Genomic DNA, 23,929 nt, shown 5'->3' with positions numbered 1-23,929 from the left:
TCTAGATTGACAAAGCACTTCTTGTAAGTCGCTCTGGATAAGAGCATCTGCTAATTGCTGTAAATGTAAAGTTCTTAAACTGCAGAACTGTTTGCACTTTTGTCAGAATCTTCGTTAAAAATTTTTTTTTTTAAATTTCTTCTTAAGAGCAGTTGGTGAATGATGCCCGTTGTCTCCATGTGTGTGTGGACTGGGTACATTTTGAAACTTTAACAAAGTTTACATATTGCATTTACTCATTTATTTTAAGGAAGTGAGGGACGTTCAGTTTTCCATGATATGGGCCTTTTAAGCACCAGGCCTGTTTATCAGCGGAAACATCAGCACCTCAATTTTTTCAGCCTTGAGGCTTAAGCGTTGAATGTTGTGTGCCAGACTGCCAGTTCACGAGCTCTGTGTTATTAGCGTAAATTTCCCCAGTTAAAACTGTTACTGCAACATTCAGTGATGTAAAATATAATTAAAATTGCAGTTTGGCGATTTGTAAATTGCACTCTTTCAGATCGCAAAATTGATACAAAAATTTTTGCTGTTGTCAAAAGAAAACCCTGTATCTCCAAAATGGTAACTTTACAGGAGAAGGATAAAACCTACTTTACTTTTAATGTAAGTCAATGGAACCAGACTTTTTGTCCAAGTATATTTGGGTCATGTAAAGAGCAACAGGTATCCTAAACACCTGGCCTAAGTAAGCTACAACACTAGGGATTTTCCAATCTGAGGAGTATGATATACAGAATTCAGAAAGCTACTTCACTCAAACGTCCCTCTTAGTATAAACACGTTTGCATAGTTTATCTTTAAATGCTGATGAAAGTTCTTTCAACTTAATGAGCCACTTTTAAACAGCACCCTTTGAGCTTAGCTGGGAATCTGTGTGGGTGGCAGCTAAATGTGTGTTCGTTCATGTGTCCCAGAGCTTTCAATCTGTACAGCAGAGTCCGAGCTCATTGGATGAGTGGCAGGGCAGTATTTGGGGCACACTTGAATGGCCAGTCAGGCTTTAGGTTCTATTAGGCTGCAGCTATAGAGCTCAAAGCACACTTACTCAGACCTTAAGCATCCTGCACATCTGTGGGGGCGTAGATGACTCACTGCCTCGTTTTGTGCATGTGGGTGTGTGTGTATGTGTGTGTGTTTGTTTTTGTACAGTTTCAAGCTTGACTTTGTTCCCAAAAAAAGTCTTGGACTTTGTAAAGTGCTTTTATTGTTTGATGTAATAACATTATTTCTAATTATTACATATAGATGCTTATCTATATATGATATATATTGCTGCTGTTGGAACAAAACCTTGTATTTCTGTTTCTTTCTTTTTATTTAGTTTTTGACACAATTTCAATATAAATTTTGCCCTTTGCATTGTCTATAAATCTTATGTCGAATGGACCAAAAAGAAATGACCCAAAATTACTTAGACAAACGTCTGGGTCCATTGACTTACATTAAATGTAAAGTATTTTTTTCTGTCTTCTTTTGGAGATACAAGGTTTTGTTCTGACAGCAGTGATTGTTGTTACATCTAGGTACTTATATTTACGTAATATAATTTATGTTTACATGTAGATACTTATGTATATATACACAATATATATGGGACGTTGTATGGTTACTTACAGATATTTAAGCATACAATACACATCAGACACCACCCTTTGTTTTTTTTAAATTTCCAGTCAAAATGATCAAAAGTACAATTCATACATTTTTCAGCTTGTGGAACATAGCAATAACATATATTTAACAGAATTTAAATTACACAGAAGCATCAACAACTAAATATACATAATTTATTTCATTATTAATTGCGTCTCTTTACCTGAATAACAGCTTCCAAAGTTCAGTCTTAGAAGTTGGTTGCATTTTATGCTTTTCATGATCCAGCTAGTTGTAACTCCAAATTTATGAAACCTTGCTTCACATCTCAGATTTACAGGTTTGATGTTTCTTTTTCTCACTAAGTGCTTCTTGACAGCTACACATCCTTTCAGACTCACAGTGTTGGGTTGTCTTCTCACAGTGGAAGGATGGACAGGCATTTCTGTGAATATTTTCAGCACTGTTTATCTGATGTGGACAGTTTTGGAAGTGTAATGTCGTAGTAAGGGAGTGAGGGCGTAAGGGTCCACATTATCTCTGTATCTTAAATTTTTTTTTTTTTAACTCCAGTTCTTTTGCTCATTTTCCTTTGATGTTCCTCTTTATTATGCAAATTAATTATCTTAATTGTAATCTCTTCAAAAATGTCTCATTCAAAAATGAATACATTTTACTGTGACTGGAATTAAAATAAATAAGGGGGGGTCTCTGACTTCTGCCCAATAGTGTATGTAATACATATGAGACATATTATTATTATTGTTGTTATTATTGTTAGTATATAGGTTCTTTCATGTATATATAACATATGGGGGGCTCATTTATGACCCCATGTCCTGAAAATGCATGAGAGCAAGTGTGCTTGGGAGTGTGTTTCTTTCACATTCCTCTTGAAGTGTCTTTATTAGTAGTGTGTGAATGCATGTGTCTTGGAATTACACATTCTTGTCTATCTGACGATCTGTGGTGCCTCTCGTTGCTCACATTCATTACCTTGCCTCAGTTGCTTTCGGACACGCCCTTCTTAGAGAACAGCTCTGTAATCCTTTTTTCTCATGCATTCAGACGATACACACAGACATGCTCTGAATAGCAAAGGCATTTTCCCATCAAACATTGTACTGCGCTTCCTGTCATCTGGTACTTGTTTTGTAATTCCTCTTGGCTATGAGAGATAACGCTGCGTTAGGCTTCTGACATTGTGTATAAGACACTACTGTCCAATTACGATTGATATTCATATAAAAAAAACTGCAGACTTTTTGGAACTATGCGTTTCAACATGGAAGGTTATGGTTAAAACAAGGTTAAAACAATGAAGAGCTAAATCTTTCTGTTTACAGGCTTCTGTTATTGTAGCTTTCCTTTGTAGCTTATTGTTAGTAGGCTATCAGTAACAATAATTAGCTTTGTCTTTTTCATTATTAGTTTTAATGTACACACACAACATTGAAATCATTTAACCCCTCATCCATATCTTGCGAAGAAAGTAAGTTAAATGTAATAGCTAAACTATATTCCAATGACAACAAATTTATATATATATATATAGTTATTTTGAAGTTATTGAGAAAATACATTTAGAAAAATGTATGCCTACCATCTGTTTAATTTTTTTATGAAAAAAAAAAATGCCATGTCACTCCTAAACAGAGTTTTAGTCCATAGGCAGAGCCTTATTTTAGCCACTCCCCTGCATTTCAGAGCAGGAATTGAGACTCCCTCCCTGTCCCTCATGGCCACATGTTGAGCAGTTAGATCCCAGCGTTTTGAAGTGTGTACCAAAGTCTAAAAATCAGCGTGTGAAAACTAACATGATGTTCACAGCTATGTTTGCCAGTCATATACTGGCTAGTGTTATTAGCTAATCATTAGCTAATGTTATCGCTACTGAAACATTTGGTAAGTTACGATTAGATAGATTGTTTTAGTAGTGACAAAATGAAAGGTTTAATTATGTATTTTAATAAAAATTCATAGCAAAAGGATTTCAGAGTGAAGTCCCAGTTGAAATGGGTTCTCTACTCTGAAAATGATCGATACAGGGAAGCTGGCATTTCTTCATTGTCTTTTTAGAAAACACTGCTGTTATTATGACAGGTATTTGAGAATGGCCTGGGTCAGGGTGGTTGTAGTGGTGGATATTTCAGTGGTGAACCCTCTCAGAACTGCTCAAGGCCACGACTGTGTATTTTTCTCCCTGGTGTGCTGCCAGTGCTCTGCTCACCGCACAGTTCCTGCTGCCACAGTGAGAACTATCCACACTTCCCTTTAGCATGGCCTGAGCTAACGGCCCGTCTCCAAGTGAAGCAATTGTGGCTCTCCCCTATCTGCCTGTTTGTCTCTCACTTCCCCAAATGCTCATATGAAACCGTTCTGGATAGAAACAGTGACCCATGAAGGAGCCCATACTGTTGAGAGCTCCTGGGAAATTGTTCACATTTTAATTCGATCCAGTTGACGTTCAGACTCGGTGTTACAGTCCAGTTTCTGATGACGTCAGAGCCAGCGCAGAGCCGAGTGAACACCCATAATAACTGGGTTTCATCCAAGAACACTGTGAGGCAGACCGCACAGTACCAAAAACAGAAGTAACGTCTTTGACTTGTGGTTTAACGCTCAGGCATGTGTTAATCCGTTAATCATCCTGACTGTAAGCCTGAAAAAAGATTCAGCATGCAGTTGAGTAACATTTCATAATAATTAAAAGTGATATTTCAGCAAAAAATCTGATGCAGTTTTCCCCAGGTGGCCTTGTTAATGTGGTTTTTATGCGGTCCTGTGCAAAAAAAAAAAGAAAGAAAATGAAACACATCCTCAACACTGTAAGCCCAGATAAGTTGAATTCATTTATTTTAAAAAAATGCAAACCGGCTGCCTTCAAAAACTTAAGTTAGAATAATGTAAATTTTTGTGCTGGATTAATTTAAAATGCATGTTTGAGTAACTCATGAATTTTAATTATTTTAATTTAACCTTTTGAGTTAATCAAGCCTAAAATTGAAGTTTAATGGTATGTTTCATCCGGTAAATACAGTGAAAATCTATGCTTTTTAGCAACAGTCCAAGCAGCTGACCAACACATACACTAAAAAAGTGTACGCCAGAGGAAAGGTGGGTGGAATGAAAAGGGGTGAGTAAAACAAGCAGAAAGAAACACCCAGTATGCAAATAGATGGAGCCAATAGGAAAACAATACATTTTACCCAACAAGATTGTGTTAACCAAACATTCATGTTCACCTAAACAACATTGCTTACCTAGTTTCACTCAGAAATACACATTTGTGAAGTAACTTCAGAGAGAAACCATTAAACCCAACAGTAGTGCTGTTTCATTTTTTTAATGTAGAGTTTCAAAGACTACACTAAATTGCAATAAGTTGATTCAGCTCAAAAATGCCATTTATGAGTTTGAAATAATCAAAAACAACTTAAAATAATTAAGACATAGCTGAGGTATATTCAGTTTTGTGTACAACAGATGTCATTTATCTGAGTTAAAACGTGGGAACAGTGTACAGAAAATAGTGTACTATTTATTCACTGATGATATATTGAAAGAAAATAAAACATAAAATGTGTCCCAATATGTCCAAAATATTTCATTGTTTTCCCTGTTTTAACTTATTTTTATTTAGGAAAAACTAAAAATTAGCTAAACCTACGACTAACTTAATTAGCCAGAAACACCAGTAGCAGCCATCTTGAGCCAAACTTTGGTCAGCATTTTAAAGCACCTAAGCAAGTCTGTTTGAGATTGATACCAGTGTGTGATGATTTACACACAAGACCACATCCTTTGGTGTAAGTTGCCGAATGATCACTGTAACCCTATCAAACCAAACGTCTTGCCGGCGATATGTTCAGAGACTGCCAGTCTCTGCAAGTGTCCCATTTAAGTCTGCCGCCACATTGATTGCAGTAAAATGGATCAGCATGTTGAATTAGAGCATTCTCTGAGCTACCATGTTTTCTGTCCCTACATAAAAGAAGCTCCATGTTGCCTCTATTGTTGGATGCACTAGGTTAGTTTTATTCCCAGTGCAATTTGGGTTGATAAGCTCATTGTTGATTAGTGTTTGATTTGTTTAATCAGAGTAATGTTCAAATATGACTGATGTGTGGCTTAGAATCCTATTCTTTGGATGTCTTGTTAAGAAAATTAAATAAAAATCCATGAGTTGATAAACAGGTGGAGATTTTTAGGATTTGTAGGTCACATGCTTACTGTATCAATGCAGCAACAGTGTGGAGAAATCACAAGGAGGAAAAAGAGTAGATTAAACAAGAGAAATGGCCATGTTTTGTACATGCCTTGAAGGGTTAAGGCTGTAAAGAGCATCTTCTATCCACTGCAGACAAAAGTAATCGCTGTATAGACAACTGTATAATATAATGACTCATTATAGTGTTTGTAAAAGCTTGGAGGCACTTCCTAATGCTGCATATTGTAAAAGAGATATATCTCATTGTTAGTTAACTGCACAAAATTGTCCACTTGCCATTTCAGTGAAATTAGCCCTCACAACTAATATCTGAAAAGTCATTTCAGTACTTTCACATTTCTTTTTTTTTTTTTTTGCAAAACATATCTGATCTTTGCACATGGCATAGCAGGCCTAGTCCATTAAAAGCCACTTGTGAAGGTAACGTTTGAATATCGGTGTGACGTGAAAGACCAATCAAAGGATCGTATGATCTCAGGAGGGTGGGGCTTTAAAACAGTTCCTTACCAATTAAGGAACTGACGGTTGTTAGTGTAGTATTAGTGTAAGCTATTAGATATCATGCTGCACCAGCTGCACCCGTGCAGTTTGGTTTGGAACCCAGTCCTTCGCCCCCAAAGCATAAAACAAGAGTAGGTGAATCCAGTAAGATGCTATGCTGAAGTTTGATGACTCATTAAAACAACAACAAAATTAACAGATTTTACCAAACAGAGTAAGATTTGACCAAATTTCAGTTGACCTTGTGGTTAAACAGAGTGTAATGAATTGGTTGTTAAATAAAGAAATCAGGCAGAGAGAGCGCCTGTAACAGAGCTTTTGACTTTTTCAAAGGTCACACTGTAGCCCTGTGCAACGGGAAGGGGAGGAGGGAGTGAGCTGCTAAAGAAACGGATGGATTTCTGAGAAATCAGCTCCGTCCAATCACAAAGCTCTGCTCTGCTGGCTCCGGGCCAGCAGGGAGAGGGAGGAGCCGAGTGAGCCGGAGCTTGTGAGTAAACGAATGCAGTGAGAGAAAGTGCAGGTCTCTCCAAGCGTCGCTTATGAACCTGAAAAAGAGTAGAAAAGGGAAGAGACTACGGAGAATGAAAGGTCCTCTCCAGAGTCTTAGCTGGTATGTTTTTATCCCCTCACTCTCTCTCTGTCTCTCTCTTAATCTTTCTCTCACGCTCTCTCTTTCTGCCTCTCACTGTCACGTTCCGTTTTATCTTCTCTTGCGTGTGCATGTTCTCGTGTTTTGGCTTTTCTTTTTTTTTCTTAGGTCTGCACATATAAGCAAGTCGCTTCAGCCCCTGTTCGGAATGCAAATGTGAAATGTTTGCCATTCATAATGTGTCTATGTCCATGCGTACACGGGGTGTATGGCTGTGGACTTCACAGTAGCAGGAAGTTGAATGGAGAGAACAATTAGACTGGAGTAGACCGGAGAAGGAGAGAGTGGATGGATGGCTTACGTTAAAGAGAAAGAGAGTAGATTAGATTGCCATTATTTCTTCCTCAGTACTACTTTCTCCATCTAAATAACCCTGCATTATTACGATATTTGTGCTATGCTTGTGGTTTGTAGATTTAATCCAGTGTATCAGGTCCTTATCTGGATAAGAAGTCCTGCTAATGAGCTACTGCAGAAATAGCCTGCGAATCACTTTGCACTAGGGCTGACATGATTACTCGATTTTAACCAAGCACAGATGAAATTTTACATTCTCAAGTTAATCGCTAGCATCACGTTTCAAATTTTTCTAATGCCGTCTCTTACAGGAAGAAACATTAATGGATGCACTCATTAATATGCATATTATGCAATGTTGTGCTTTTAACTGAGTCCTCTAAAAGCCTCCTTGTGTATCACTTTCCAGTAAATTTTGAAGGCTATGTATAGTTTGTCATTGCTCATTCAAGTCTATTTTTGTTGTTTGGCCACTCTCATTTGTAAATTAAATTTAGAATTTGTCAAAATAATTATCCAAATGTTAACGTGATCAATAGTGGCAGCAGTATTTTACACAGATGAAGGCGCTGAACCTTGCACAGTTTGCATGGCGTTGTCTTTTTTAATCTGTCATTTTCGCAGCCTGAGCAGATGCACAGTATGTGAAGTCAGCAAAAAGGGCCAGATATGGGGAAAAATGATCACGGTATCTATGTAACCTGTACCCTGTATCGTAGCTAGTGCCATGCTCAGATATTGATCCATAAAAGAGGGAACACCTTCATTTGTAGCTGGAATGGGGTTGTAATGAGACTCCTGAGGAGCTGAAGCTGGGCCATGGTCACCCGCAGATTCTCCATCTTGTTTTCCGTCTCACAGAGAGACTGGCCACACCCTCTACTGAATCTTGTCTTTGGTTCTTCAGTGAAAACATCTTGCAAGTAGGGCTTAATATATCAATCTTTAACTAAAAGCAGGGTGATAAATGCGAGCATCATGTTAATTACTGTGCGAGAGAAAAGGGTGGCTGCCAGACTCGAGGAGCTAGACTCATGTTTTGCGGATAGGCCGGTATGATTTGCATGTTTTACATGTGTTTGGGCGCTCAAAACAATACTTACTTGTATGAGCTGATTTTAATCACGCAACAACCTTTCAGTCAAACAGGAATGTCAGAATATGCAAACTTTGTTATTTCAAACATAAACTGCAATTTGTTCAATGATATGTTTTCAGATTATAAGTGAAACAACCCTCTCGGTTAATGTTTTTGACTATAAGCACAATGTTTAGCCACGTTCAACTGCAAATGCTCCCAGTTGCTCAGGAAGCGTTTTGATGATGTCACCAACTGCCTTGCTAAGGAGGGATCAAAATGGAGGATTCAGCTCTCTGAGGCCAGCAAGCGCTTGGCAGGCCTTCTCTCACATGATGTCACCATCAGATCGAGGTCTGTTTTCTCTTAGTTGAGAGATATGCATGAGAAAGAGAGAGAGAGAAGGGAAAAAGAGGATGGACAGGCAGCGAGAGATGGAGAGGGAGCCGCAGGAGGAGGAGGTAGAGTGAGTGAGTGAGAGAGAGAGAAAGCTTGAAAGCGAGCACGTGAACAAAGGCTAACTGGGTCATGTGACAGCTCTCTGATGCAACATGCTGTAAGCACTGCTACATTCTGCCCTTCTAGACTCTCAATCAATAGGCCTATTACAACACCCAGTAGAAGTGCTGAATAATAATGAATAATTTCTACTAATAATCATTTCTTGTTCAAGTAATGCTTTGCAGGGTTGATTTTGTCATTGCAGTTCTGCAGTCACATAGAGTCAGACCTTGCTACCTCAACCTAAAATGCACTTGCAATTAGAGGTGGGCCATATGATGGTATTTTATTGCTATGGTGATAAATTTAGTTGTGAAATATGTTTTTTTCTCATGGATATTGTCAGAACACTGACAAACTGTGTGTGTTATTACATAGAGAGCATAATTAGGCCTGTTGAATTAGATTTAGTGCATTAAGTAGGTGAACATGATTGTTTTTGATAGCAGTTTTTAAATGTTGCGCTACCAGTGCATTGTGCCAAAATATTGTGATGTATATTGTACATCTTTAAGTATCATGATGTATTTTTGCCATATTGCTTAACCCTAGTTGCAGAAAGTGTTCACATATTGTCAGTTTATACATCAAACAACCTGCTTACTTTGTCTTTTTGAGTGTAGGCACCAGTTTCTTTGATTTACGTTTACGGCATTTGGCAGACACGCTTATCCAGAGCCACTTAGAATTTGATCATTGTACTCAGGTTGGAAAAGGTAGTGTGAAGAGTCTTGCCCAAGGGCTCTCATTGGTAGTGTAGAGTATGTGCCCAGGCAGGGGGAATGAACCCCAGTCTACTACGTAGGAAAGCAGAGGTGTTACCCACTAAATCATACCAACCTTTGATAAAACAAGTCGAAAGCAGGGGGAATTGTAAATGAAGATGTGCAAGTTTTTTTTTAAGATTCTGTGAGTCTACATTAATGGCTACAACTAGTAAAGTACACATTGGAAAAAACTTATGCTTTGAATTAGGGATGCACCAATACAGGAATTGTGGGCCAGTTCTGATATCCCATACTTCTCATTCCATAGTTGTACATATCTACTGAGGCTGATACATAAACGTATATAAAATATTGGAAAAGTGGGACAGAGTCTTTCAGATTTCAGCACAGCAGCCCAGCATCACCTAAATATTCTGCTCTTTCTTATTGGTCAAATCTAAACATCTGTCCTTTGATCGTAACTTTTTAAGCAATTATCTGATGATACTGATATGAATCTGATATCATCATGCATTCCTACTTTGAATTGACTCAGTGATTCACATGTATCACAGGAGGTTGGAAACAAAAAAATGTGTTACTTCAACACAATTCTTGTCACAAGATGAAATCTGAAAGACAGCAATTGTGTACTTTATTATTCACGTGCAATCATTTGACACATCTGAAACCAACATTTTTTTCAGTGTGGTACAATAGCAGAAACAAGCAGAAACGGTGCCAACCACTCAAACATACCAAAATGTCAGCCTGGGTTTGCCATGCTCTTTCTTGGTACACTCAGCTAGACATCGCCTTGGTGCAGCTACCGCACGGTTCACCATTTAATCACCATTGAAAAGTCAGATTTGCACTTTTTTACAATTAGCCCAAATGTAGTTGTTAAAGTGGTGTCCAAATATAGCAAAAACAAGTCAATAGTGACTCATATTTTTTTTGGAATACATCCACAAAACGTCTCTCAAACCGCAGGTCATCATTAAGGTTTAGCTCAGTGCAGCAAACAACAGAAATCCTAACCTAGCTCCCATATATCTAAGTCCAGTTTCAATACTTGTGTGAAACAGCTGCACCCAGCATTCAGCTACGTGGTGAAGTTTTGCTATTTTTTTTAGTTTCTCTATTTAATACTGTTGCCAGACAACTCGTATCATATTCCACCCTTGAAGCCTTACAATAAACCAGCCTCTCTGGCTTAAACCTGTCAGCAACTTCCTCATCAACTCAATTTGTTCCTCTGTTCTCATTGTCAAACCAGCCTTGAAGTGCTGTATCCTCTGGCCCAGCTGTGATACGCAGCTTGATGATTGGGTTTCATCATATTCCGTTTCCTTCTCACTCGACCCAACACAAACACCCTCCGCACACTCAAGGACGTGCTAAGAGAACAGAGGAGTGTTTGTGCTTTGTTTGACAGAACACAATGAGAGCTGTCTACTCCATTTATCTCATCACAGGTACAAAGTTCACAGGAGATTAGAGAATCAGCTGTCATTCCAACTAAATTAGTTTTTATTAACGGCTCATGTCTGAAAGAAAATACTCGACACTGTAAGTTACCGTGACCAGCAGCGGTTGAAGAAGTCCAGGTGTGAGATGGCATTACTCACTGAGCAGATGTGAATGGCAGCTTCTCTTACCATTTAATAGCTCTCAGACAGGTCTTCACAATATACCATTTGCTAGTCATTTTTACAATACTAGCCTTTATTTTTGTCACAGAGGGTAATTAAGCCCTCCAACTCATCACAAAGTTGTTTATTGTGTGCTGTGAGCATGCTGACCAATCCTGTTGAGTGTTTCATAGGTTTGTTGATGAATGAACACTGTAATCATGTAAACATGATTTTGTCAAAATAATGCTGGTCTTCGGGAGGTTGATCCTCCCTCTCCCACCATCACTCATCAATAGTGTTCTCCTCCGAGCGTGTTGAGGTGTCCAGTGACATTGCGTTAGCAACACTTAAAAAGATCTTGAGTTATCTGATCATAAGTGGACAGCAATACATAAAGCCATTTATACCTGGCATTTCCATGTGTCTCCAATGCGACACCATTTTCATGACTAGAGAAAGGGTCCTGCCCAGATTCTTACTGATGACATTCTGTCTTTTGACCTCTAATATTTGCTGGGATTGACTAGGGATGTGCATTCCGACTAATTTTAATATTCAGTTGTCTTCATGAGTTAATAAATGGGTATTTGCAGAAAAAAAGGAAAGGAAACTGCAGGATAGGAAATGTTCATCAGGCAAAAATGCAGAAAACACAGTGTATTATATAAAAATAGCAGTGGTTAAATAGTTGGTTTTTATGTTGAAAGCGGGTCTTCAGAGAAGCTATTGAGCTGACGATAAGCAGTATGATGATGAGGACCCATCGTCTTATACGTAAGGTTTTTTCTCCTCAGTGGACGATGGACCAACATGATATTTTGTCAGGGACATATATTTTCACTGTTTTCAAACCTACCTAACATCAGCTAGAGTAGTTGGTCTAGTTAGTGAAAAAGACGCACCAGAACGGGCCGCACTGCCTTCTAAGATACATATTACCCGTATGAGTTACTTAATATGATATATATTGGAATGTCATCTATAATATGCTTGGTATACTCAGAAAACTGTCACATTTTGCAGTCCTCTTAAAACATAATAAGCACTTGAATAGAGTTTTCAGTATTTGAATACTAGCATAATGAGTGGTACTCAGCTAACCACTTGTTATGCTAGTATTATAGTATATATATATATATATATATATATATATATATATATATATATATATATACACACACACACACACACACACACACACACAATATATATATAGTATAACCACTGGCATAACGTGGTTAACATGAGTACCTGTGCACATCCCTAGTACTGATATGATACCAGTACTGTGCATTGGATCAATGCAGTCTTTAGCAAATGCAGATGCCTCCATCTCATGTCCCTTTCTAATTATTGATTAGTTGTGTCCGATTTTGTTTTCTTCACAGGCTCTAAAAGATGGAAAGAATCTTGAACTCCACCAGACCTTTTTCCATGTCCACAGATCAGCCAAAATTCAAGGCTTATGGCTGCCACGACCCCACACCAGAACCACATGCAGCCAGCAGCGTTGGCAAAAGCAGCGAGCTTGATGAGCTGTTGTTTCAGGCAGACTTTTCCAACTTTCTTCTGAAGGTCATCTCTCATGGAACAGCCAAGCATGTGGGGACGGGCCCTCTGGGGACAGAAAAGCCATCCATTATTGCCCAGGCAGAGTGTGAGTACTGAATCAGTCAAATGTAATGGAAGTAAATGGAAATGTGTGAAGAAACAGGTATTATTTATGTAGTGTTCTGGGACACATCAGTGGCTCACCTATGCTGAACCTCTTAACCTTTTTACAGGTGAATCTCAGGACTCGCAGGAATTCTGTCCCAACAGCAGGTAAAGGCCTGATGGTCTGTAACTTGTTCACTGAATCACATATTAAACATGTGCCTTGTTCATAATCCTTAACCTCCTCTTCCATTTATTTTCAGACACAAAAATGTCACCTACAGTGACCTCAGCACTCCCCTGTCCTGCACCCAGGGGTCAGTCTCTCGCCGCCGGCCCCGAAAGAAGCATCGAAAGAGACAGCGGCGGAGGCAGGGAGAGAGGGAGGGTCAGCAGAGGGATGGAGGGAGTGAGAGAGTGAGAGAGAGAAGACTGACCGGAGTGCCGGAACAGGACAGTGGAGAGGTGAGGCCAGCTTTAGTAGATCACTACCGGACAGGAATTTGAAAACTTTGTAAAACAAATGCTATTTTGTGAAGAGATAGTTGACATTATTATATTTATTAATTTAGGGTATATAGATAATAACAGATGATGATAATAATATGGAGTGTTTTTTTGGACCTTTCATCATATGATTCTCACATTTAGGTGTGCATGTTAATGTTAAAGTTGTTATGAGATCACTAACATGAAATAACCTCACTGGGAATTGTGGCTGTCCTGCTGTCCTTCCTCCAGGTGGGAGAGTGTAGCTACAGCAGCACCAGCAGCAGATCCTACAGCAGCAGCAGAGCTGTTAGCACAGAGAGCCTGTCTGTGCAGGAAACGGCACGGCCATGTTACCCTTCTCACCTCGGCCTCCGCACCTCTCCGCTTTCTTCTCCAGACCTCTGGGGGTCAATCCAGGCCCTGCCCTCCTGTGAGAGCTATGGTCAGGAGTGTGAGAGTTCACAGGAGTTCTTGAACAGTGAAAAAGACTGCAGCCTGGCTGTACAGGGGCTCCGAAACTACGTCACACAATCTGAGCGCTCTTATGCCTCAGCTTTCGTCAGAGAAATGGTCAAAGTGGAGAAGGACAGAGAGGAGTATGAGGAGGAAGAACAGGAGGAAAGCAACACAAATGAAGGGATTCTCTTTAATGAGGTTATTTTTGCCCATAAGACATAATTGCTTTGTAACTACTGTGTACTTATGAGTGCTTAGACTTTACAGTGTTAAGTGCATACTCCAGGGCACACATTTTCAAATTCAGACCTAAAATCCAGTTTGCTGTCCTGCATATTGTAATTGATGGTAGGTATGACACTATGTGGCCAATTAGTTGAATCAGTAGTTCAGTTATCTACCAGTGAATACAAAAGCCAGGATTGGAAACTGGATCCAAGGTGTAGCTTAAAATAACTCTTCACTAGAATTTTTAACCTAAGGTCTATCTGCCCCATTTATACATCATAACTATGTACATTATATATATCAGCTGGCAACTAAATGATTGATTGCAGTTGCTGGACAATAAGCCAATAAGGCATACTATTCTCTTTAACTCTCTATCTACCGAGCTGTAGCATACGGTCAATCACAGGCATCAAGGCTGACAGGCCTGGTCCATAGTAATCTACTGTATGCCATGGTCAAGGCAGATTTAAACGCTGCCTTTAGTACTTATTATACAGTAACTGCAATTAATTATTCTGTAATTACTGCTTCTTCTTCTTTCGGCTGCTCCCTTTAGGGGTCGCCACATTATTCTGTAATTACTGCAATTACCTTAATATATAATGCACTTGCACTGTAAACATTCATTGTAAAATGACAGTAAATTCCTGGCTTCTAGTTGCATTTCTTTTACAGTAATTTACTGTACCATGTTAATGGTAAATAATAGTAAAATAAAAACTTTATATTGTGAATACACAGTCACCACAAGATTACTGTGATGTAGCTGAATTCTGCTGTACACTTACAGTAATTAAATACAGTAATCTCCTGTATTTGTACCTATGCATACCTATAGCTGTAAATGTAATGCAACTCAGTGGCCAATAATTTTTCAGTAAATTTACATGAGAAAAAATTTTATTTTACCAGAAAAATGCATTTTTTTAGTATTAACTTTTAGTATTAAGAGTAAATCCAAAACTAAACCTATTACATGATTAGCTTATTTTTTTAGCTTTAAAAATTATATTTTAAAAAAATTATTAAAATGTTTACACCTTTTTAACTCTCAGTTGCTGTTGTGTCCCATATAGCAGTGTTGATTTTCCATTCTTTATTGTTAAAAAAGGGTTAAATATTGTAAAATCCTGTCAATAGTTAACTGTGTAGTTATGAATGTAGGAATGAAGTGCTTCTCACGCTCAGGCAAGAACACGCAACATGACATGCGTGTAAAGTAACACGCTTTATACGTCATCCCGAAAGAGAATGGCCAACAAGTGAAACACATCAATCGCATCGCCTGCTCATTGTTACTGCTGTCACAACCTGATACAACTACATACATGACTGCACAGCTTAATAGTTGAGCGAGGATAGGCTTAGATACCTGTTTGAACCCATGAAAGAATGAGTCACGTACAGTAGTCATACTAATACAGAGAGAGAGTGAAACATACTTCACTAAAAAAAAAACATCTCTGCTTAATACGGGCACGAACACATGCATGTTTTGAACAGCTACAAGTTGCCATTTGTGGCTGCTGATTTCCTGTTTTTCAGTGCTCTGAAGTTTCACGTTTACCTCAGTAGCCTAGTTCTGCTTACGGGAGTTTCCTCACACGCACCACACAAACAGATGAACATTAATAGAACTGCGTGTACACTCTGCAAGTGCAAGCAGATCACTTGGCTCCACTTTTTTACTTTGCTCTCTGTTCTGTGTCTGCAGGAACTGCACCCTGACAACTATGAATATCGGGAGGGGAGGGATTATGAAGTCTGTGATTTACTAAAGCAAGGATCGTATGGAGACGTCTACAGCATCAGAGACAAATCCACTGGCTTTCTGTGCGCTGCCAAAAAGGTAGCCATGAATGTTCTGTGCACACACAGTTTATGCAAAGTCTGTAAATGTATCATTTCCAACACAGGAGTACATTTTGGTATGGGTGTGTGTGGATGTACATGTGCACGTCTTACCCTCCTCTCTTTCTGTTTGCTAGGTGCCGGTGAAGAATTTCTGTATTGAGGAGGTGGGCTCGTGGAGTGCCCTCCAGGCTCCTCATATAGTAGATCTATATGGATTTGTCAGAGAGGGTCGATCCATCATCCTTTTTATGGACCTCAAACCTGGTGAGAGAAACACACATGTGCATGTGTACATATTAGAGAAGGCACAGTACCACTGCTCCTGTTAGCTTCAATTGAATTACTTCACCTAAGATGCGCTTCTAGCATGCTTAAAATCTTTAGATGGAAACGTCACAGATTTTTCTAAATGCAAAGTTTGCACACTTCAGTCATTCAGAATGGTGCATTGCAGGCACTCTTACTGATTGTGATTTCTTTATAGTGGTGGTGATAGGAATCAGGGGTCTACAGTGCAAATACTATTTATTATCTAACATGACCAGTGGACCTACACATGTCTTTTGAGACTTTATATGTAATGCTGATAGTAGTGGAAAATCTGGTCTTTCGGGACGATTTTGAACTATAATGCTCTGTGTGTACCCCTCCTCAGTTAATGTCACTAAAAATGTAAAACTATCATAAAACAGTGTCTCAGACGTCAGGCAGCATTTTTGTAGCCATAATAGCTACCTGTGTGGTAGCTATTAGAAGCATTAAACTCCTCAGATGTCTGGTGATAAGTTTCCTAAGAACTAAGCATTTCACAGCAAACCACTCTGAATGGCTTTGCTTTTATCATATCCATTTAAACTTTAAAAATCTGTGTAATTCCCCTTTGAAAACTCCACCACCCTACAGGATAAAACACATAACCAACTGAAATGAATTATATAGAGCCATAGCTTTTCTCTCTGTAGGATGTCCTGACTCTTTACTTTCTTCTTATGTCCCTTAGGCTCTCTGGGCCAGTTGCTGAAGGAGAGGGGCCGCCTGCCTGAGGATCTCTCCCTGCATTACCTGCACCAGGTGCAGGGGGCGCTAGAGCACCTCCACAAGAGGCGGATCTTACACCTGGACATCAAAGGTAATTTTGAACTTGTGTTTGTGTGCATTGGAGGCAAGTACGAAAAAGTAGCCGCTAAAATTGAGTGGAAGGGTGACAAAGATGAAGACGGTGATAAAACAGTCAGATGCCATATTTGGAGGTAGAACATACATTTCAGGTTAGTGTGGCCAGTTTTGGAATTTCTGAGTGTGTGAAAGATGTCGTGAGCTCTGCAGCTAATGTGTAAGATTTCTGAGCATTCACTTTGAAACTGAGTGGCTTTCAGTTGAGTCATACATTCATAAACAGTTTGTACTGAGGAGGTGTGTCCGGTGTTGGACGGCAGGAAAACAGTCATATGTAACTTTAGCTCTCCAATATTCAGTGGCATGCTAACTGCTGTTGATTGATGCATTTTACTAATATTAGGGCTGCCATGATTGCTCAATTATACTCGATTACTCAGTTTAAAAAATTATTAAAGTTTACCTCAATTAAACAGCAGTTGGCAGTTTATTAGAAGATAGTATATGTTTTCACTTCTCTTACTGCTCTCTTTTACAGTAAGAAACAGAGCCTCGTGGACACACCCATTTATATGTATTTTTTGCCACATGCTTTTAATGATCTCCATTTATATGCTTCTAAGTTCACCCTTTTCCAATAATTGGAAACCATGAAAAATTATATTCTCCTCACTCTTCCAAACAGAAACATTTGTTGCTGTAGGTGAACATTGTTAAAATTTCAAAGTGTATCATTCACTTCCTATTTGACACAGTGCGTATTTGGAAACTAAGCAGAAAAACAACCCGTTTTGCATTCATTCTTTCTGTGATGTCCTAAAAACCAACACATATATCCCCCTATTCGGCCTACATCAGTTTAGCTCTGCCCATTCACGTTGAAGCTATAAGGAGTGTTTCAGTCTGAACTGCTTTTACAGGGCAGTCATTCAGAGCGTCAACATCAGAGCTACATACATCAGTCTTAAGTAAAACCGGTTTTCATTGTTTTGCCTTTTTAAAGACTTGATTAATCGCAATCACTATTCACGTACTAACATAATGTACAGTCGTACATAAATGTTTGGAAGCCCCTGAACAAATGACATGTTTTGTTGGTTTTCTTAGTGAAAATAAGTGAACACATCCTCTACAGAGAACACACTTCCGAACGTTTTGATGAATAATTACTGTTTATTTGCTGAATTCTTCATATGGGGGGGGGGGATAAAACATAACACATGGCATGTACATTCGTTATGGCACATTTAGTGTTATGTTTTATATTTTCCGATATGTTAAATTATGTTAAACTTATTTTCACTTAGAAAATCAACACAACATGTAATATGACTAGGGGGTTCATATTACATACGACTCTAGTTCTGAATGTGATTAGGGGTGTCAGTATAAAATGATGACAGTATTACAAAGACATTGTAATGGTGCATTAAAATGACTGTGTTTGTGCTTAATTTACTTTGCTTGTTTAGCTCAGGTCAGTGTAGCTTAGGGCAAAGGATTATTATTAGAATGTTATATTTTTACATCTTTAATTCTTGAAGAGCTTTTTTCAGAGGTGTTGGGATGAAGTAGATAATACTATTACAACACGAAGTCACTTATTCATCAGCTCAACCAGTTGTTTGTTCTGTGGCTTGCTATTTGGTTTTATGGCTCTTCAGAGGAATGGGGTGAGGCAAAGAGAACGCAGCACCTGTGGTGAGGGAGAGAGGAGTCTGTGTGTTTGTGTGAGAAAAGGAGAGAGAGAGAGAGAGAGAGAGTGAGAGAGAGAGAGCGAGTAAGTGAGACTGAGGTTGGGAATTTCCCAGAGTGACTCATGAAACAGAGAGCGAGAGGGGGGAGGAGTAGAGAAAAGGGGAAAAAACAATATTGACGGTCAAAAGAAAACGAACATAGAGATATAAAGAGGCTATTGTAAGAACAGTGTGAAGATGTGACTCTGTAATATGAGTAAACATTTCAGTTCAATAACATGTTTAGGAAGAAAGGCAGAGATACACGACAGCGTTTCAGGAAGACTTAAAGCTGACTGTGCTCTGTGAGTCATCTACAGTGCCCCCTGGTGTTTGGTTTGAGTAGAAAAGAGAATGAATAGCCTTAGCTGTTTGTGTGGGCTATCAGACATAAATTGCAGCTCTGGTCACGATATGGAAACCGAAAGGACTTTTCTGACACTGTCTAGACCTTCCTGGAACAACTGCCCAAACAAGCAGTTTGCTTTCTGGGAAGAGCCAGTCTGCCTGGCAGTAGGCTTCATTAAAATAATCTGCTGTTTAACCTGCCTGCCAGTACACGTCCTTTATAGGGTGGTGACCTCTAAACAGACATGGTCTGAGCTTTGCTAATGGGAGAATTCAGCAAATGGTTTATTCTTATAACCCTTGGAAAGTTTTCATTCTTGGTTTGCTATACTGTTCAAATGTAATTACATAGTTCTGTTTTTACTTATAAGAGCAAATACCTAGAAAGAAATCATGGATTAAGGTTCCCTGGAGTCCTTAATAACACATTCTTGTGTTTTGTTATAGCAAGGTATAACATAATATACTTACTTTACCGTAAATTTAAGCAAAAGTCTCATACTTGCTGGCTGTGTTTGACCTAATCAGCAGGCTTAAATCTGCATGTACTACTTTCATCTGTTTGTTTGGAAGTCAAGAAATGCTTAACTTTGCACAAATGTCAAGACCAAAAATGTATTGAAATGAAATCATACCATGGCTTGACTTCTCAGGGTTAATCTGCATCTGTATTTGTGTTTTCAGTGGATAACGTGTTGCTGTCCAAAGACGGAAAAGACACATTCCTGTGTGACTTTGGGCAGTCAGAGCGATTAGACCAACATGGATTCAGTCCTTCTAAAGGTAAATGCTCTGCTAACATTAGCAAACCATCAGAAACTATCGTGTTAAAATCTTGTTGGAAACTGAATATGTGTCTGTGTAGTTCTGAAGGGGACGGAGACACATATGGCTCCTGAAGTGGCGCGTGGAGATAAGCGCAGTGGAAAGGCGGACGTGTGGAGCAGCTGCTGCATGTTTCTGCACATGCTCAATGGCTGCCAGCCCTGGACCCGCTACTACACTCGCCCACTCTACCTTAAGGTAATTATAGTTGGACACTAGAGATGGCCCAAATCACTTTTTCTCTTACTGATATTGACATTGAAACCTTGAGTCTGAGAATTTTCCTTAAGAAACACTACTAAGCTTTAAAATGCTGTTTTAATTAAAGCATTAGCTTCTGAAAGTAGGCAGAAATACACACCTAACATCACATCGCACAGTGTGAGTGAGTGCTATTTCAGGATAGGTTTGTTACAGGATTGGATCTGATTCTATTCTTTTTTTACCTTTGATAGCCAGTCTGGATTTTTTCTGCTAACAACCATCAGTACTGATATGCCATCTCTGCTGAACACCCAAATTTGTTATTTTAGCATATAAATATTATTTTAGCTCCCTCATCTTCATTGTTATGTCAACATATGCGCAGTAGGTAATTTAGCAAATAATCGAATGTATGCCGTTATGCCCTTAATTTAAATAAATGTAACAATCAATCTGTTAAGATATGTTTGCTTTGTTAAAAAATGCTTTGTTAGTTTTGCATTGGGAGAGGAAGGACCATCCTACCCTGATCCTTTAATGTTCTCTTGACTCCTGGCTACTCATTTTTAAAGATAACAGCAGGTCATACAGTGTCAGCACCTATGCAAACAAATCCATTTGAGATTGCTTAACAGTTCAATAGTTTGCTAAATGATGAGGTATATTCTTCCATTGCTCATAAGTTTAAAAAAGAAAAAAAAAAAAGATTCAATCTCTGTGTCTTTGAAGATTGCTGAAGAGCCACCACCCCTGAGGGAGATCCCACCTGACTGCAGCCCTCATACTGCTGATATCATCAAACGGGGCCTGCAGAAAGATCCGAACCGAAGAGCCTCAGCCAAGGATCTCAGAGTTCAATCAGCGAAAGCACTTAAAGAATGTGAGCATTTACATCATCTCTGCTTGCATCTTGTGTGCGTGTATAAGTAGACATCCACATGGCTATCTTATCTGTACTCTTTACTGACTATTTGTGTGTCACTGCAGTGGGAGGTCTTCGTAGCCCTGCATGGGGAGGGGCCTATCAGAAACCAATAGAGAAGCCAGAGAGGCGTGACCCCGCCCCCTTCTCCCATAGCTCTGTGCAGCAGTGGATGGGCCCAGGGCAGGAATGGAGAGAGGGGGCAGGAATAAAGGTGGGATCACAGCACAAGAGCACCAATGAGGAAAAACTGGAGGAAGTGGTAGATGAAGAGATGGTGCAGGAGGAGGAGGAAGAAGATGAGGTGGAAGAGGAAACTCGAAGAAATGAGGGATACCCTCCTCCAGCTTCTGCACTTTATATGCACTCTCCGTCTCCTGAGCCTAATGAACTCACTAAGCAGGAGCTTCGGAAACTTGAGAGAGGTTTGTTTCAACGTAACATGCAGTGACCACTTCCACCTGTTCTCTTTCTGCTATTTATACAATACCGATGCTGTTCACTAGGGTGCCGCTCCACTACGAATATGGCTGCATTTCATTATTCATCATCTTTGGCTGAACTCCCAAGCTTTAGGCAGGATGATGTGGTCAGATTTGTGGAAGAGCTATCAAGCACCAAATGTGCAAAACTCGATAAGGGATATAAATTCTTTTTTGAGCAGTTTATTTTTGATTATGAAGGTAAATCGTTAGCTGGTTCCCAGTGTTGTAGTTAGCTAGCTAATGCTAGCTACCTTACTTAATGCCACAGACAGCATGAGGAATGATAGACAGTTTCAGCATTCCTCAGATTTAGAGATCTTCAAGTATGTATCTGTTTAAGAAGTAAATAAACGATGTCTAACATGAATTATTGTGTTAAAGTATATCCTTCTCAGTATCCAGTGCTGCAGATAGGCAGATCCGTGTAAGGGCTCGGAGAAAAGCAAGGAACCACACAGACTAGTGGTCCTCTGCTATACACAGACTCTCTTGCTCGTTGACTCCAGCTAAAACGACATGGTACTGCGCCCCTTTTCAGTCAGATTTTTCCCTTCGGTGTAATGTAGATGCCCGACGGGTTGAAATGAGCGCTGCGCACATACGTGCTGTTTCACATTATTTTGAGTATCGGCCCCTCGCTCTTTTGTATTGCAATTAACCATTTCTTTCTGACCTCATCATCAGATAGAAATGAATGAAAACTCAAAAACGCAAATGATTTTACACAGAACTTCCCAAACCAGAAATGTCGACCCTGGAAACGAGAGAAAGGCTCATTGGGAATCCAATAAATACTGATATGATATTCTCCTTTTTAGGAAAAAATTTAAACAACCCATGCTCTAGTTTTTCATGACATCCTCCCACCTTCTAGATACATCATCTGAAGGAGGTTTTTTCTGCAATTAAACCCAAAAATATCCCTCTGTGTCTCCAACCCTGATCCTGGAGAGCTGCCTTCCTGTGGATATTAGTTTCAACCTGTATCCAATAAGCTTTCCCACCCCTTAATTCTTAAATCATCTAATCCATCTCATCAAGCCCTTGGGAAGAGGTTGATTAGCCGAGGATGCTTTGATTGGAAGTAGGCTCTGCAGAAAGGTAGATTTCCAGAACCAGGGTTAGAGACCCCTGCTTTATCATTACAACAGCTGTAGTAATGTAGTAATTGCTACAGCTGTTGTAAACATGGAGCACTGGTCTCTTTCTCTGGGACGCCTCTTCAAGAATAACTTATTTTCCATTTAATAGCTACATAGCTTACTTTAGGCTGTAATAAGGTAATAGGTAATAATTTGAAGGCCTAACCAAATTATTTAACGAACTAATATAAAAATGAAGCTTTCTTTGATTCTTCTCAACCGCCCGCAACCCAGAAGGAGAAGCGGCTTAGAAGTGTGTGTGTGTGTGTGTGTGTGTGTGTGTGTGTGGTTTTATGGTGCAGCAAAACAAAAGCTATATTGCCCCTATGCTTCCTGTAGTGTATTGCAATTTACCAGATTAACCATGCATTACTTTAAATAATAAGTCAAGTCAAGACATACATTTTAGTTCTATCATCTTACTATTATAAGTTCAGTTAACTTAAAATTTTAAGGCAGTCTGGTCTGGCATCTGTAAAACAGCATTTGTATTGTGTACTATTCACTCTTTTACTGCATCCTGTGCCTATAAGCATCCTACACTACCTTTTCTGTGCTTTTTTGTGCTTTATATTTATATTTTTATTTGTGCTTTATATTTGTATCATGTGAGACTAAAATGCTGCTCTCTTTTTGTGTCTCTAGATTTCTTCCTGAGCAGTTTGTCTCAGCCGCACTCCGCTGAATTACAGGAGCAGCTCCTCTCCTGCCTGGGCAGCGACTGCCTCTCCACCAGAGAGCCATGGGACAAAAAGGTAAACACATATGCTGCTTTTAGCACTGAACTAGGGTAATGCGGGGTATGAGGAAATGCAGACGTTTCCCTGAGCTGATACGCATCTCTCAGACGCTCTGACAGATCAGATTACTCAGAATAAGTGATGAATGACAGTAAGGCGATTGTTCACTGGAAGTTCAAGTTATTCTGCATGTTTTGTTGTCCCTGGCTGCTACCAGAAAACAGTAGGAGGCTTAATTTTCACATGATGGCTTTCAAAATAGTTAATCATTTCCTGTAGTGCAAAAGCTGTTAAAGGTTATATCGCTTAGTAATGAGGGATCATTGTAAGATTTGAATGCTTGTGCTTACTATGAAACACACACTTCTGCATGCTGTTTTACATTTTGCTGCTCACAGTAAACAACTTACTGCACTTCTCTATTCTCTCTGTGACGGGAAAGTCTACACTTCCTCAAATCTTCACAGGCTTTGCTTACCTCCTGTTTTTTTTTGTTTTGTGAGTGCAGTTTTGCATAAACTG

The 23,929-nt window shown here is 39.3% G+C and overlaps 1 protein-coding gene across 2 annotated transcripts in view; it reads left to right on the top strand.

Moving 5' to 3' along the window:
- map3k14a (mitogen-activated protein kinase kinase kinase 14a) overlaps positions 1-23,929 on the top strand; it is a 28,988-nt gene that overhangs the window by 2,693 nt on the left and 2,366 nt on the right. The window contains exons 1-13 of one of the 2 annotated variants that reach the window (XM_017697545.2): positions 6,798-6,941; positions 12,589-12,857; positions 12,985-13,024; positions 13,120-13,321; positions 13,598-14,002; positions 15,750-15,884; positions 16,024-16,153; positions 16,890-17,018; positions 19,774-19,872; positions 19,955-20,112; positions 20,848-20,998; positions 21,106-21,465; positions 23,313-23,422. In XM_017697545.2, the coding sequence (XP_017553034.1) occupies positions 12,599-12,857; positions 12,985-13,024; positions 13,120-13,321; positions 13,598-14,002; positions 15,750-15,884; positions 16,024-16,153; positions 16,890-17,018; positions 19,774-19,872; positions 19,955-20,112; positions 20,848-20,998; positions 21,106-21,465; positions 23,313-23,422 (2,178 nt within the window). In that variant the 5' untranslated portion in view covers positions 6,798-6,941; positions 12,589-12,598. Of the gene's footprint in view, positions 1-6,797; positions 6,942-12,588; positions 12,858-12,984; positions 13,025-13,119; positions 13,322-13,597; positions 14,003-15,749; positions 15,885-16,023; positions 16,154-16,889; positions 17,019-19,773; positions 19,873-19,954; positions 20,113-20,847; positions 20,999-21,105; positions 21,466-23,312; positions 23,423-23,929 lie in introns of those variants that run through there. The other variant, XM_017697544.2, reaches the window with a different exon arrangement.

This window comes from Pygocentrus nattereri, chromosome 14 (genome assembly GCF_015220715.1).
Source record: "Pygocentrus nattereri isolate fPygNat1 chromosome 14, fPygNat1.pri, whole genome shotgun sequence".
NCBI lineage: Eukaryota > Metazoa > Chordata > Actinopteri > Characiformes > Serrasalmidae > Pygocentrus > Pygocentrus nattereri.
The sequence above is the reverse complement of the archived record's forward strand: the minus strand, read 5'-3'. Positions and strand labels throughout refer to the sequence as shown.